At 45.2% G+C, this 16,412-nt stretch overlaps 1 protein-coding gene across 1 annotated transcript in view; it reads left to right on the top strand.

Annotated features, from left to right (window-relative positions):
* Positions 1 to 16,412, top strand: part of PDLIM1 (PDZ and LIM domain 1) — a 44,464-nt gene that overhangs the window by 16,955 nt on the left and 11,097 nt on the right. Inside the window, exons 3-4 of the mRNA XM_035025537.1 lie at positions 1,533 to 1,617; positions 5,937 to 6,139. Of these exons, the coding sequence (XP_034881428.1) occupies positions 1,533 to 1,617; positions 5,937 to 6,139 (288 nt within the window). The remainder of the gene's footprint in view (positions 1 to 1,532; positions 1,618 to 5,936; positions 6,140 to 16,412) is intronic.

Below are 16,412 nucleotides of genomic sequence, written 5' to 3'. Positions count from 1 at the left end.
GTTACCCCACACCAAGCAGGGGTAGGCACCCGGAGGTTACAGTAGCAGAGAAAGACGGCAGTCCCTTACTCGGAATGCTGCCTGTGAGCTTAAGTGCACTACAAGAAAGGAGAGTGAAGTGTTCTCAATGGGTTGCCGTGTGAGGAGAGGGCATTGGGAATTGGAACTGGGGTAGAGTTCCCATTCTGCTTCCATTTAGTCTTGGAGGGGTCCTGCAAGGGCATGATTTCAGGAGAGCTTTGGTTTAACCTTTACTGGCTCCCTCTTTCCTGTTGGATCAAGTGCACATTCTTTGGGGCACCTGGGAGGCTCAGTTGGTTAAGCATCTGCCTTCGGCTCAGGTCATGAGCTCGGGGTCCTGGGATCGAGCCCCACATTGGGCTCTCCGCTTGGCAGGGAACCTGCTTCTCCCTCTCCCTCTGCTGCTCCTCCTGCTTGTGCTCTCTCTCTCTCTCTTTCTGTCAAATAAATAAATAAAATCTTTTAAAAAAAAATTCACATTCTTCATTCTGCTCTTCTGTTAACCTGCTGTTTAATGCCATTAACTTTAGCCTCTACTGCTCTTCATCATGAACCCATTGTTCAGGTTCTTATCTATGAAATAGCTTTATAACTTTTTCTACCTTCTGCCACAGGACTGGCAGGAGGACCAAGTGTGGGGCAGGAGGTCCGAATATTTGTATACTTCAGAGCCCTGGCTCCATAGGAGGTGCACCTTTTTTTTTTTTTTTTAAGTAGGCTCTGCACCCAACATTGGACTTGAACTCATGACCCTGAGATCAAGAGCCAGCCAGGTGCCCCACACCATTTTTTTCTATCCCCTCAAAAGCACATCTGTCCCTTATTCTCATCTCCATTTCGGTCTGAGTCCAGACCTTTTCCAAGACATTCATTCATTCTTTTTTTTTTTTTTCCTACTCATTTGCCAGTGAATTCAATGGGTGTCTCTTGTGTCAGTCTGGTACCATGCTTGGCTCTCTGACCATACAGGATAGGCATAAATATTCTCTTGCTCTTGGAGAGGGAAAAAACTACACTAATGAAAGCCAGGACTAGACTGAGGTTGTTGCTGTGTGATCAGTACAAAGAAAGCCTTTGCATGCTAAAGAAGAGAGGCATCCGTTCTATTTGAGCCAGCCATGCTTCACGAAGAATAAGTTGGTTACCTGGTCTGGCTCAAGAACACTGGGAGAGGGAGAGGAGAAGCTCGGTCCATCCTGACCAAGGTGGGGCAGCATGAGGCTGCTCAGGAGTGGGGAGTGGGGAGCAGGGAGGAGGCCAGTGGGCTGGGGGCCGCGACACAGCGTAGTAAGAGAGGGTGAGGCTGGAAGAGGTCTCAGCCGCATGGGAATCCCCTCGGCGCTGAGTGCGGGCCGCCATCGGACAAGAGGTCATCAGATTGGCAAACGGGGGAAGGTGGGCTGCAGAGCCCTAGTTCAGAGGCCAGCAGTCAGGCAAGAGGGGGCCTTTTCTGGATTTTAGTATATATTATTTAGCATGAACGAAACAACAGCTTTGGCAATCTGTTGCAGATCTGAACAAAAAATCTGGTCTCCCCTGGTGACAGAGGAAGGGAAGCGTCATCCATACAAGATGAATTTAGCCTCTGAACCCCAAGTAAGTACTTGTTCACCATTGCCTCCACCGCTCCTGCCTTCTCTGCCTTCCACATGGCTTAGCACACCCCCGATTCTCCGGCCCTGGAGGCCTGGGCCGAGGCCAGGAGAGCCCACTGCTGACACCGCGGGGACCTGGCTCCTGTTCGCTCCTTCCCGTAAGGGAGTGCGGGGCAGACAGAGCTGGAAAGCCCCCGGGCAGGGTCGCCGGGACTGGACACGGTGCAGGGGAAGGGATACAGGAAGTGGGAGGACGCCTTCCTGCACGAAATAGGGTGGCAGCACCGCGGTGACATCAAGGAGCTGGCTCAGCTCACTGTGGATTTCAGATCCACGTGAATCAAACCGGGGAGAAAACAAGTGTTAGGTCCTGAGGCCTGGAGCCAAGAGGCAAGACGTGATGGTTACCTCGCCTTTCCTCCCTGTGCCCTGCTCTCTGGTTTCCACGAGCCTTCTGGTGGAACTCTCTCATCTCTGTAGAAGTGAGACTTCTGGTGAGACCCTAAAGTCTCAGAATAAAGTGGCAGTTCAGACTGAGACCGTGATAGGCAGTCAGTGTCCAATTTGTCAGCCAAACAGAATTTCTGAGGACAGGAGACTCTCTGAAGATCCCATATTTGTAAACAAGTCTCGCAGTAGTTAGACTACAAGTGATTTTATTTCTTTCTTCCTTAATTGCATCTCCTAAATTACCTACAATGAATGGGTATTCTTTTGAAATAAGGGGAGAAAACTTTAGCATGTTTGAACATCTTCGTAAAATTTCTCATGCCTGGCCTGCTCCTTTTTACAAAGTATGTGTCTTGGATACATTAATGAATTATTAATAATAAGTTAATAAATAGGGGGGCCTGACTGAGTCAGTGGAACATGCGACTCTTGATCTTGGGCTTGTGAGTTCGAGCCCCATGCTGGGTGTAGAGATTACTTAAAAATACAAAAATCTTAAAAAAAGTTAATAAATTGATAATGTCTTCTGAAAAGGTCTCTTAGACTGGTTTGTGATTGTTATACATTTAACCCCAATTGAAGATTTGAACTTTAACTTTTTTTCTAAATTTGGGACACGACTTACTTTTTATGGTGAATCAAGATAAAATAAAAAGGTAACAGGTAGCTATCCTTTATGCATGACAGAAACTTCTATGAAAATGAACTTATGGAAAAAAAAGAAAATGAACTCATGGAGTGCATCATGTGGATAAATTGAGTGGTTGTTTAAAAGTCAGATTTTCTTGGGGCACCTGGGTGGCTCAGTTGGTTGGGCGGCTGCCTTCGGCTCAGGTCATGATCCTGGAGTCCCGGGATCGAGTCCCGCATTGGGCTCCCTGCTCAGCAGGGAGTCTGCTTCTCCCTCTGACCCTCCCCCATCTCTCATGTGCTCTCTCTCTCTCTCTCATTCTCTCTCTCAAATAAATAAATAAAATCTTTAAAAAAAATACAAATAAAAATAAAAGTCAGATTTTCTCAAAGGTATCCTTTAGAATTTCTGAGATGTTGTCATACAACATTTTTTTCCTTAATATAATAAAAATCATACTCAAGAAATCCTAAGAGTTACATTAAGGACCATTTTGCATCTGGCATTTCAAAACCAGCATGAACATGTTATTCTGTACAGCTCCTACAAGGAAAGCTGATAGAGTGGCACTCAGTCTGTAAACCAACAGTTGTGCAAACAAATTTTTTTTATTATCTTTTAAAAGTTTATATAGACATATATATATTTTTTATTTTTTTGAAGTAATCTCTACACCCAAAATGGGGCTCGAACTCACAACCCCGAGATCAGGAGTCACAGGCTCTTCTGACTGAGCCAGCCAGGCACCCCATACAAACTAATTTTAAACATGCCACCGTTAATTCCAATTTCCCGAGAAGTTCTTAGTCACTTTGCTGAATTTACTATAAATGTTAAGTTTCAATGTGTTAAGCTCTCATATATTTTATAATACATAAGGAATGATTTTGTTTTAATTTGGTCTACCTAAAATCTTATTTTTACTTAAATAAGGTAATACTTATTACAGTTATGCTTTTTCTATGTCTTATGCTTGAGTTTTCATCATAAACATATAATCTGGTCCCTGTATTAATATTTTGAAGGTAGTTCTCTTACTTAAAAAAAGAATTTGAAAAATTCTTTACAAATACTTTAACATCTAACTTGAGTGTATTTTTCTTTTGATTCCAGTAATTCTTTGTTCCTATGAAAAACTTCCCACTCTCCTTTTTCCAAAACCTTCCACTTCCAGTCATTCTAAAATAAAGGAATGAGTAAGAGCAGAATTCATCTATAATTAAAAGATCTGTTAGTTCATGTAATGCCAACCACCACCCCAGCTTATCTGAGGTCAGAGTAGTTACACACCTAGTTTATATTTCCTCATTATTGAGTTTCCTTGGAGACTGATAAATACAAAGCCCAAACAATTACATCATCCCTTCCAAAAGGCAGGCCCTGAATTAACTGCCTGACTTCTGGAAAGACCAGTATTCACATGGGGTTAGAGATATTCCTTTCATGTACAAAACAGATACATTCTCCGAAGATTCTCTATAAAATGAAAAATCAGAATTTCCAACCGGAATAATTTCTGTTGACTTCCATTCTCAATGGAAATGTGTTTCTAGGGAGGGAGAAGGGACCGGACACTGGTCGAAGATCTCCTGTTTGCCCATCACTGTACTTGCTACACTAACATGTCACATCAAGTCCCTGTTGAGAGAAGGCTGTGTTGACTTCATTGTAAAGATGAGAAATGGGCTCAGAGAGCTCTAACTTGCCCAGGGCCAAACAGGAAGTGACGGGAAAATTGAGCCAAGACAGAAAACTAGGAATCTTCCTTGGTGCTCAGCATCCTGTGCTGCTCTGAGGAATTGCTGTGGAGAGAACAGAACTGTACCAAAATCCCAGGCCACCACCGATGTGCAAAGCCCCTGCTATTAATGACTGTATATTATTCCTCACAGTAGCTGTGCCATAAACTTTACTTAACCATGCTTTGATTGCTGCTAAAGTTATTTTCTTAACTAATTATACTTCCCCTTTTTTGGGAGTGATCTCTGTGTACTTAGCTTTTGTCCTAAGTGGACAAGGTGAACTCAATGTAATTTCTACATTAAAACCTCACTGGTTCCAACTTGTTAAAAAGGAAGCCTATCTGAATAGTGAAAAAGAAATCTCAATCATAAAAATATTTCCTTGACTTTTATTTAAATCAGTACACAGTGAATTAAGCTGTTACTTTTCATTGTCATGTTTTCTAAGAAAGCGTGAAAGACTTGAAGTTTTGGTGGAAAAAAGAGAGGGGGGGAAAAAAGGAAGAGCAACAGAAGACCAGAACTCTTTAGGGGCCAGCTGTTCTGGGCCTGGGTGTTAAGAAAGAGGCCAGGGTTCAGTACGCCCCAGAAAATAGGGTGCAGGTCGAGTTTAGTCGCTGCATAGACGGTGCTGTGGGGTTGGTCCAGAATGTTCGTGCAGAAAGTACCTTTCTAATTGCATTGTCAGAAAAGCCATGACTTTTAGGAACAGGAATGTTAGTTTAAAAAGTGTTGGGGGCGGGGGTGTTTGTAAAGAAGCTCTGAGCTATTGTAGCTGTAGGAATTATCCAGGGCTCCTGGCAGTCCAGGGAAGGGGGGGAGGGTGCTGTCCCACCTCACAGAAGGAGGGAGCTGAGCTCGGAGGAACTCCTGGGCACGCCCCTCTAACAGGAAGCTCCTAGCCTTCCCTCTGGTGATCCTTGGCCTTCTCCTGCAAGAAACCGCAGATCCTGAGCTCCTTTTACCCCTTCCGGCCAGAGCACTGAGCCACCTCTGCCTCCTCAGCAGCTGCTTCGGCTGGTGGCCCCACAGGCTTCTTATCTTGCTTGTCTAACCCGTTGGATCCTAGGGAATTTGTCTCCACCTTTTATCATCTCCTGCTCCACACTGACGCAAGTGACTTCTGTCCTTCTCCTCCTGGTACCGTAATCCCTCTGGAATGTGCCCTGAAAGGGTGTATCAGCTCCAGCTTGGGCCATGATGGCCCAAGGCATCTAGGGGTGTCATGCCTGGGGGTGCCCAGCAGCAGACCAGGCCTGACTGGGCCTCAGGGAAGAAGCAGAAGGCATTGCTGGCGAGCGAAGCCGCACCCTCGCCCATCTGGAGGCTTCCCCGCTCATTACCTGCGTGTCTAGTGGGCCTGTCAGAGCCCCTCCGCTGAAGTTTGGTGTTGACCCAGGGCCCCTGTAGCTTACTTTCTGGCACTCAGCCTGCACTGCCCCTCGAGGGGTGTGCACTGAGCGCCCCCTTGATTTCTCCTCTGATCTCTGCCCACAGGAGGTCCTGCACATAGGCAGTGCCCACAACCGGAGTGCTGTGCCCTTTACCGCCTCGGGGGCCTCCAGCTCTGCCCCCAGGGTCATCACAAACCAGTACAACAACCCAGCTGGCCTCTATTCCTCTGAAAACATCTCCAGCTTCAACAACGCCTTGGAGTCAAAGACAGCAGCTGCTGGGCAGGAGACGGACGGCGGCAGAGCGTAAGTAGCCCTTGAATTCCCCCTACAGGCTGGTCCTGGAAACGGCCGTTCCCAGCAGGGCCAGGTGCATCCAGACAGGTGGACGGGAGGTTGAGCCTCCTGGAGTCCAGAGAGAAAACTGTCTCCTTTAGCACCGTGCTTTCCTTATTTCTAAAAAGGGGCAAATACCACCTGCCTTGTAGGGTTGTTGTGAACATAAGAAGTAATGTGTAAAATGCCTCGTGCTGTGCCTAGCACAGATGAATCAAGTATTCACCGAGATCTGTGTTCTTATTTTCTGGATTTCTTGGGTCATCGTCATCTTCTCTGTGATCCTCTTCCTTCTTTGGCAGCCCTACTCATTGCTGAGACATTCTTTTGTATTTATAGTTTGGGGCTTCTCCTTGTGTTCACCATCTAGTCTGAGCAAGGGACAGGTACTTCATGATGCAGTTTTTGTGAACAAGCACTTGCTTTTTTTCCCCAGAGTGGCCCCAGTGAAAACAATAGAAGAGAAGTTTGTGAGGATATAAATGTGTGTCTGTCGGAACAGGTTCTAATCAGAGGCAGAGGTGGAGTGGGGGCACTGCAGGTGGACAGGGTGGAGAGGTCTAAGGAAGCCTCTTTCTCAGGGCTGGGGAGGCATGTCCCCTCCTGTCACCAGCCATTTGGCCACAGTTGCCTCTAAGTCTTTATCCGCATGGAGGAACTCCTAGGCACGCCCGTCTAATAGGAAGGGCAACCAAAGAGTCTGGGATGGAGCAGACACTGGGCTTCGCAGCAGAGGGGCCCAGTGTCTGCTCCATCCCAGACTCTTTGGTTGGTTGGTTGAAGTAGGCTCCACCCCCAGCATGGAGCCCAACTCGGGGCTTGAACTCACGACCCTGAGATCAAGACATGAGCTGAGATCGAGAGTGGGATGCTTACCCAACTGAGCCACCCAGGTGCCCCATCCCAGACTCTTTGAAGATGAATCCAGAAACACTGGGGATACCACAGCCCATAGCAAAGGACCCGGGTTTGAGGAAGGAGAATAGGAGGTGGGACCAGTTCTCTGTGAGTGAAAAGATGATGGACTAGGTCATGTGTTGCCCCCTCACCGGCCCGAAGGTGGGAGGGAAGATAAGGACGGAGCTCGGAGTGCAGACAGTGTGGGGCAGAGTGGCCTGTGGGCAGCCCAGAGTGGCTCCAGCAGCGCCGCTCATTCATTCATTTCTGCTGATTAATTTCACGGAAGCCAGAAAGCCTTTTTTTAAATCTGAAACCTGATTTTTAAATGTTGGTGACAGTCAAACTGGTTGGAAAATACCATGTGGTCCAAACCTTGTCTGATCTCTGAGCATCCGTCCCAGTTGGAATCCTCAGTTCTTGTATTCCCTCTGAAGCCCGTTTGCTGTTCAGTTTCTCCCCGACTCACCTTTAACAAGCATCTGCCCAGCTCTTCGGGTGAGTAAATTGCAAACCCATTGCTTCAGACGCAGCTTAGGAGAGGTTAAGGCATGGGAGGTTCCAGACGACTTAAATGTGTGGAAAGGGCTGTCGTGGGGACCCCTCCCAAGGGCTCCTTCACCAGACCATGCAGATAGTCGCCCTCTCCTCAGAAAAGGGAGGCAGACGTTATTGGGCACCCACTGCATGCCGGTCCCTATGCCCAGCTCTGAAAGGCTCTGCGATTTCCTTTAAGTTTCTTAGAGTCTAGAAGGGGGGACTCTTTGCTGCGTGACTTTGGCTTTACAAGATATTCAAGGTTACTGACATTTATTATAGTAACCAAGGCAAGGTGGCCACTAATGCTACTGCTTCCCCCAAATTCTGATTCCTGCAGGGCCTTGGTGGCTTGGGATGACGATGCCCCTCCAGGTGACTCCGGGGGCATTTGGGGGTACCTGAGAAAGAATGTCGTGCTGGGCCCCTTGGGCTCTCCACGGACATGCCCTGAGGGAAGCTTTCTCTCAGGCAGCCCCATGGGGAGCCGAGTGGCCGAAACACCACGGGCCATGATCCCTGTTCTTTGCTGCTTTGGTGCTGGGGGAGGCTGAGAACGTGACCCTCTTTTACTATCCCAGAGTGGAATGTTCCATGATCTGGATTTAATAACCCAGGAAATGACACATCCTTAATTGAACGAACTGCTATGCATTGGGAGAAATATGTGCCTGGGGAGTATTTTTAGTCGGGCTTTGGCGGTTTTTCCTTCATTAATGTCTTCTTTCTTCTCTCAGGCTCCCCACCTGCTCCCCTGCCTTCAATCTGAAACAATTAAGTCTGAAACTGTTTGGACACTTGCAAGCCTTTCCTCCAGCCCCTGTCCCCTCCTGTCACAGGCCTTCTGTCTGCAGCAGGCGCTCAGTCTTCTTGATACCAAGGCTGTCCTTCCAGATTTTCTCAGCACAGGGAGCCAGGCTTCTGCCTCATCCCAGACTCTGAGGATAAATCCAGAAACAGTGGGAATCCCAGCAGCCCATGGCAGAGGCAGGGCCCGCAGGGGCCATGCTGCCCATCGTGGGGCTCTGCTTACCAACCTGCTTTGGGGAGGCCCACTTGTGCATTCTCAGCAGAGAGAGGCTCTCCTGCGTGGCCGGCAGCCCCCGGGTAGCTTGCTTGCTCGCTCAGTCAGCAGAAGTCCCAAGCGCTCGCTCACCCCCACTGTTTAGTCTGTAACGGTCACTGAGGTTCCAGAATTGGCTCACTTCATACTTTGCATCTGAGGTCATCACTGATTCCCTGGGGCTCACGTTTGAGTTTCTTTGTCCCCTGCACTTCAGAGCAGCCTAGTGTGTGTGTGTGTGTCGCTCCCTGTCTCGTTGGGCGTCCCCGGTCCACGTCCCCACGTGACAAGAAAACAGACAGCATTGCTGTTTCCAAATTAAACTGGGATGGCAGGCAAGAGGGTACCATCTGCCGCCTGGCGTCCCAGCACACACACAGCTGAGTGGGACAGCCTTTGGGGCCAGTTCAGCTCAACAGTCATTTGTTGACTGTTGTGACACCCATGTGGGTGGAGGAAATTTTGCTCTGTTCAGCCGAAATCGTTCACCCTCAGGCCCTCTGACCTCTTTCAGCTGACTTGAAGGGCTCTGGTCATTTTCTGGTGATTCACGGTCTGGATTTCTCTGTAGATATGATGCCGCTTTGTACTTTCCTAAAGGTACAAGCCTTGTAGATTGAGGGCCGGTGAATTCCAGGCAGGCCTCCTACCGAGGGCAGACCATGCTAACTTCAGTGACTCAGCCTCCCCACCTCTAAGGCACACATAGTGCTTTCTGCCTCAGCAGCGGGTTATTTAGAGAAGGCGGTGAAGCGTCAGCACCCAGCGCGGGTGCTCGGTGAATGCCGGTGATTACTGATTTCACTGCCTTTGAGGACTCCACACTCACCACTTCTGAGTACTGGGGGCTCCAGAAGGGCAGAAGCATGTGGATAAGTGTTCTGGAGAAGATGTTGCTATGACTTCCAGTAGACTGTTTTCTTTCCAGCATTGTCGCTAACGTCCAGCCAGCCGGTACAGTTCATCACCTTCCTGATGGAGTGGTGGCCTCTTCATGGCCTGGTGGCTGGACTCCCTTAACCAACACAGTAGTCTAAAGATACTGGCTTTTCCAGCTTGTGTTCTCAGGCAATCCCCGCCCCCCCCCCCCCCCCCCGCCCCGTATACTCATGAGGCATATTTCTAAGCAGGTGCAGTGGAAATAAAGGATGCATTGTTCTCTATTCACATGCTATCAGAGGGATTATATTAACCCTGACTCATTCAGAGCTGGATCAGAAGAAAATCTCTATCATGACGGTGGCTGTTTACCCCCTAGCTAAACTTGCCCACGGCCCCCAGAAGGCTCTGGAGTCTGGGTGTTCCTCCCTCTTCTCCTGGGGCCCATAATTACTCCCCTGGTTTCTTATTACAGGTCCAACATCTAGGCCTTTGAAGACTAAAACTCAGGGAGCCTTCTGGCTAGGCTCCCTTTCCAAAAAGGATTATCTAGGGTTTCTCAATACTGCATGTTTTGGTAGACAATAGGGTGACCAAGTTGAGGCACCTCAGACATGAAGAGTTTTTCTGAGTCAGCCTGCATCCTTCATCCCCACTGACAAAACCACCAAGTACTAAAATCTCTGTATTATTTCCAGTTAGCGCTTAGCCCTCTCTCATGTGGGGAAAAGGTTTCTTAAGTTCAATTAAACTTTTTATTTTAAAGTAACTGTAGATTCACATGCAGTTATAGTAAATAATGGAGAAAGGTCCCTTATACCCTGTACCCAGTTCCCCTCAGTGGTACCACCTTAAAAGCTATAGCACAGGGCGCCTGGGTGGCTCAGTTGGTTAAGCGACTGCCTTCGGCTCAGGTCATGATCCTGGAGTCCCGGGATCAAGTCCCGCATCGGGCTCCTTGCTCCGCAGGGAGCCTGCTTCTCCCTCTGACCCTCCCCCCTCTCATGTGCTCTCTGTCTCAAATAAATAAATAAAATCTTTAAAAAAAAAAAAAAGCTATAGCACATTATCAAAAGAAGAATGTTGACATCAGTAGTAGGAGGAGGAGGGCAGAGGAGATTTCTATCACCACAGGGGTCCCTCGTGTGGTCCTTTTATACTCATACCCACTCCCCCCCTACTCCTGCACCCTCCTTAACCCCTGGCAGCCACTAATCTATCCATTTCTATACTTTTGTTATTTCAAGAATATTCTATTAATGGAATCATACAAGAGGTGACTTTTTGGAATTGGCTTTTTTTACTCAGCATAATTCACTGGAAATTTATTCGATTTATTCAGGTTGTTTTATGTACCAATAGTTCCCTTTTTTCCTGTTCTAAGGATTTTTTTTTTCATTGTGGTAACAAAACATTTAACATAAAATATACCATCTTAACCATTTTTAAGTATACAGGACTGGTAACATACATACACATACACATCATTGTGCAACAGATCTCTAGAACTTTTTCATCTTGTGAAACTGAAGTTCTCTATCCACTGAACAGCCCAACTTTCCCCTCCCACTCTGGGCAGAGGGAGAACGGGAGAGAATCTTAAGCAGGCTCCACACCCAAGGAGGAGCCTGACGTGGGCTCAATCACTCAACCCTGAGATCATGACCTGAGCTGAAATCAAGGGTCTGATGCTTAACTGACTGAGCCCTCCAGGCACCCCTCCAGTCACTCTGTTTCTAAGAGTGACCACTTGAGGTCCCTCACATAAGTAGAATCATGTGGTATTTGTCATATTATGGCTGGTTTATTTCACTTAGCATAATGTCATCAAGGTTCATCCATGTTGCAGCATGTGACAAGACTTTTTTTTTTTTTTTTTAAGATTTTATTTATTTATTTCACAGAGAGACACAGTGAGAGAGGGAATACAAGTAGGGGGAGTGGAAGAGGGAAAAGCAGGCTCCCTGCTGAGCAGGGAGCCCGATGTGGGGCTCGATCCCAGGACCCTGGGATCATGACCTGAGCCGAAGGCGATGCTTAACGACTGAGCCACCCAGGCGCCCCAACAAGACTTTTTTTTTTTTAAGGCTCAGGAAGACGACTCCATCGTCTGTATGTACCACATTTTTTTTATCCATTCATCTGCCAGTGGACATACAGGCTGATCCTACCCCTCAGTGATTGTGACTAATATTGCAATGAACATGAGTGTGCACATATCTTTTTCAGATCCTGATTTTAATTCTTTTGGCTAGATACCCCAAAATGGGATTGCTGGATCATATGGTAATTTTATTTTTTATTTTTTGAGGAACCTTCATAACGTTTTCTATAACGCTGTGCTATTTTACATTCCCGCCAACAGTGCACGGGGTTCCGATTTCTCCATCCTTACCAACATTTGTGGTTCTGTGGTTTTTTGGGATTATTTAGTTATTTATTTTTGTAGCCGCTGTTCTATATCCTTTCATATGGTTGCTGGCCAGTATGTATCTTTTTGGAGAAATGTCTGTTCAAGTCCTTTGCTCGTTTTTAAAATCAGGTTATTTGGGGGCGCCTGGGTGGCTCAGTTGGTTAAGCGACTGCCTTCGGCTCAGGTCATGATCCTGGAGTCCCGGGATCGAGTCCCGCATCGGGCTCCCTGCTCAGCAGGGGGTCTGCTTCTCCCTCTGCCCTCTTCCCTCTTGTGCTGTCTCTCATTCTCTCTCTCAAATAAATAAATAAAATATTTAAAATCAGGTTATTTGGGTTTTGTTGTTTTTTGTTTTTTTGTTATGGAGTTGTAGGAATTCTTTATATACTATGGATATTAACCCCTTATCAAATATATGGTTAGCAAATATTTTCTCCTATTCCATGGATTGCCTCTTTACCCTGTTGTTTCTTTTGCTATGTAGAAGCTTTTTAGTTTGATGTACTCCCGCTTGTCTGATTTTGATTTTGTTGCCTGTGCTTCTGGTATCCTGTTCAAGAAACCATTTCCAAGATTGATGTCCCAAAGCTTTACCCCTGTGTTTTCTTCTAGGATTTTTATGGTTTCAGGTCTTACATTAAGTCTTTAATCCATTTTTTTAGTTGATTTTTGTATATGGTGAGATAAAGGTCCATTTTCATTCTTTTATATACAGATAACCAGTTTTGAAGAGATTATCCTTTCTGCATTGTGTATTCTTGGCATCCTTATCAAAGATCCTTTTGACCATATTTACCAGGTGTTCTTTTTTTTTTTTTCTGGGCTCTGTATTTTCTTCCATGGTCTGTATGTCTGTCTTTAGGCAGGTGCCACACTGTTTTGATTACTATAGCTTTGTAACATGTTTTGACATCAGGAAATATGATACCTCTAGTTTTGCTTTGCTGTCTCAAGATTGTTTTGGCTACTTGGGGTCCTTTTGAGATTTCATATGAATTTCAGGATGCTTTTTCCGGTTTCTGCAAAAAACACCATTGAGTTTTTGATAGGGATTGCATTGGATCTGTAGATTGCTTTCAGTAATATAGACATTTTAACATTATTAATTCTTCCAGTCTATAAACAGGGACTTATTTGTGTCCTCTTTAATTTCTTTTATCAGTGTTTTGTAGTTTTCAGTGTACAAGTTTTTCATCTCCTTGGTTAAGTTTATTCTCACAGATTTTATTCATTTGATGCTATTGTAAATGGGATTGTTTTCTTAATTTTCTTTGTGGATTGTTCATTGTTAGTGAATAGAAACACAATTGATTTTCATGTGTTGATTTTGTATCCTGCAGCTTTGCTGGATTCCTTTATTATAACGATATTTTTGTTTGTGGGTCTTTAGGATTTTCTATGTATAAGATCATGCCATCTGTAAACAGATAATATTCCTTCTTCCTTTCCAATTTGGATGATTTTTATTCCTTTTCTGGCCTAATTGCCTAGGCTAGGACTTCAGTACTATGTTGAACAGAAGTGGTGAGAGTGGGCATCCTTGTCTTTTTCCTGAGCTTGGGGGAAAAACTTCCAGTGATGTTAGCTGTGGGCTGGTCATGCATGACCTTTATTATGTTGAAGTAATTTCCTTCTATTCCTGATTTGTTTAGTGTTTTTATCATGAGAGTATGTTGAATTTTGTCAAATGTGGTTTTTTTTTTTTTTTTTTATCAACTGAGCTGACCTTGTGGTTTTTATCTTCCATTCTGTTAATGAAGTGTATTACATTGATTGATTTTGGTATGTTGAGTCATCTTTGTATTCTAGGAATAAATCCCACTTAGTCATGGGTGTATAATCATTTTAATGTGCTGTTGAATTCCGTTTGCTGAGGATTTTTGCATCAATACTATTAGAGATATTGGTCTGTAGTTTGATTTTCCTGTGGTACCTTTGTCTGGTTTTGGTATCAGGGTAATGCTGGCCTCATAGAATGACTTTGGAAGTGTTCCCTCCTCTTCAGTTATTTGGAAGACTTTGAGAAGGATTGGTTTCAATTCCTCGTCTTCTTTTTTAAGATTTATTTATTTATTTGAGAGAGAGAGCACATGAGCTTGGGAGGGGAGGGGCAGAGGGAGAGGGAGGAGAGAGAGAATCCCAAGCAGACTCCCTGCTGAGTGTGGAGCCCTACACGGGGCTCAATCCCACAACCCTGAGATCATGACCTGAGCCGAAATCAAGAGTCAGATGCCCAACCGAGCCACCCAGGTGCCCTGGTGTCAATTCTTCTTTAATTGTTTGGTAGAATTCTCCAGTGAAGCCATCTGGTCCTGGGTTTTTTGTTGTTGGTAGACTTTTGGTTACTGAGTCAATCTTGTTATTTATTATAGGTCTGTTCAGATTTTTTCCTTTCATGATTTCATTTTGGTAGGTTGTATGTTTCTAGGAATTTATCTGTTTCTTCTAGATTATCCAGTTTGTGCATATTGTTCATAATAATGTCTTTTGATCCTTTTTATTTCTATCAGATCCACTGTAATGTCTCTTCTTTCATTTCTGTTTTTTGTTATTTGGGTCTTCCCTCTTTTTCTTAGTCTAGCTAAGAGTTTGTCAATTTTGTTGATTTTTTTAAAAAAAAACAAACTTAGTTTTGAGGATGGTTTTCTGTTGTTTTTCTCTTCTCTATTTTGTTTGTTTCTGCTCTAATCTTTATTATTTTCTTCCTTCTGTCATCTTCGAGTTTAGTTTTTTCTTGTCCCTTGAGATACACAGTTTGCTTATTTGAGAGCTCTCTTCTTTTTTAATTAGGTGTTTACTGCTATAAAGTCCCCTCTTTTGCCACATTACATAACTTTTAGTATGTTGTTTTTTTCATTTTCATTTGTCTCAAAATACTTTCTAATTTCCTTTGCGATTTTTTCTTTATCCCACTGGTTCAGGAGTGTATTGTTTAGTTTCCAGTTTTTTTTTTTAATTTTCCAATTTTCCTTCTGCTATTGATTTTTTCATTCCATTATGGTTAGGAAAGATACTTGGTGATTTCAGTCTTCCTAAATTTAAGATTGTTTTGTGGCCTAACATGTGGTCTATCTTGGAGAATATTCCATGTGCACTTGAGAAGAATGTGTATTCTACTGTCGTTGGGTGTAGTGGTCCATATGTCTGTTAGGTCCAGTTGGTCTCCAGTGTGTTCAGTTACCTGTGTTTCCTTATTGATCTTCTGTCTAGTTGTTCCTTCCTGATTTGGCTTTATTCCATGGTATGGATGTACCACAGTTTGTTTTAACCACTGACCCATTGAAGGACATCTGGGTTGTGTCTTGTTTTCAGCTCTTATAAAGCTGACATTTATGAACACGTTTTTGTGCAACCATACATTTTTATCTCTTTGGGATAAAGGCCCAGATAGTTAGTTACATGTACATGCTTAATTTTATAAAACTGCTAAACTGTTTTGCAGAGTGTACCATTTTGCATTCCTACCCACAGTGTATGAAAAGTCACGTTTTTCCATATCCTCTCTCGCATTTGGTGCTGTCACGGTTTTTTGTTTTAGTCATTCTCATAGGGATGAGTAATATCTTATTGCGGTTTTAATTTGCACTTGCCTAGTGGGTAAAGATGTCAGACATCTTTCCATGTGCTTCTTTGTCATCAGCATATCCTCTAGTCCTTTTTCGGGTATCCAGTTTCAAATGCCCCCAGCTTCTGAGCCTCGGCTGCTTTTTCAGAAGCTGCCACCCTCTAGGGAAGAGGGACAGTACGCCCGATGGGGCCACAGGGCAAATGTCACATGGCTGTGCAAGGTACCAATGCAGACTAATGCACAAGCGCGGCGTCATCTGTGGGGAACAGAGCTCTGTCTACGCAGCCCGCCAGGCCGCCTCCCAGGCCCAACGAGGCAGGCAGTGGCCCCCAGCAAGTCGAACCACTCTCTCTGTAGGGCTGAAGCCACTTCTACGAGTGCAAGTCAAGTATGCCAGTGACATTTACTCACTGCCCACCCACCCACCCATGTGTCATTCATTTCCATTCCCTTTTAAAAAGAAAACAGGTATATGGGTGATGATAGGGGTAATTCTCCCCAGGTTACCTCTCCCTCTCCTTCTCTTTCTTTTTATATATTTTTTAAAGATTTTATTTATCCATTTGGAGAGAGAGAGAGAGTGCACGCCCATGTAAGCAGGGGAAGGGGCAGAGGGAGAGGGAGAGAGAGAATCCCAAGCAGGCTCCACACCCAGCACAGGGGCCCTACGTGGGGCTTTGATCTCACAACTGAGATCACAACTAAGCCGAAATCAAGAGTTGGACACTCAACCCACTGAGCCACCCAGGGGCCTCTCTTTCTTTCTCTTTCACGGTCAGCCTCCCGGGCACTTGGGTTCTCAGGTCCCCGGCTGGAAGCAGAGTCAGCTGCGTCGATGAAAGCTCAGAGAATGAAAGTGCTTTGCTGCTGCTGGGGAAGGTCAAAA

This window comes from Mirounga leonina, unplaced genomic scaffold, assembly GCF_011800145.1.
Source record: "Mirounga leonina isolate KUSES-001 unplaced genomic scaffold, KU_Mleo_1.0 Mir_114, whole genome shotgun sequence".
In the NCBI taxonomy this organism is placed as follows: Eukaryota; Metazoa; Chordata; class Mammalia; order Carnivora; family Phocidae; genus Mirounga; species Mirounga leonina.
Note: the sequence above shows the minus strand (reverse complement) of the source record. Positions and strands in the feature narration are given on the sequence as shown.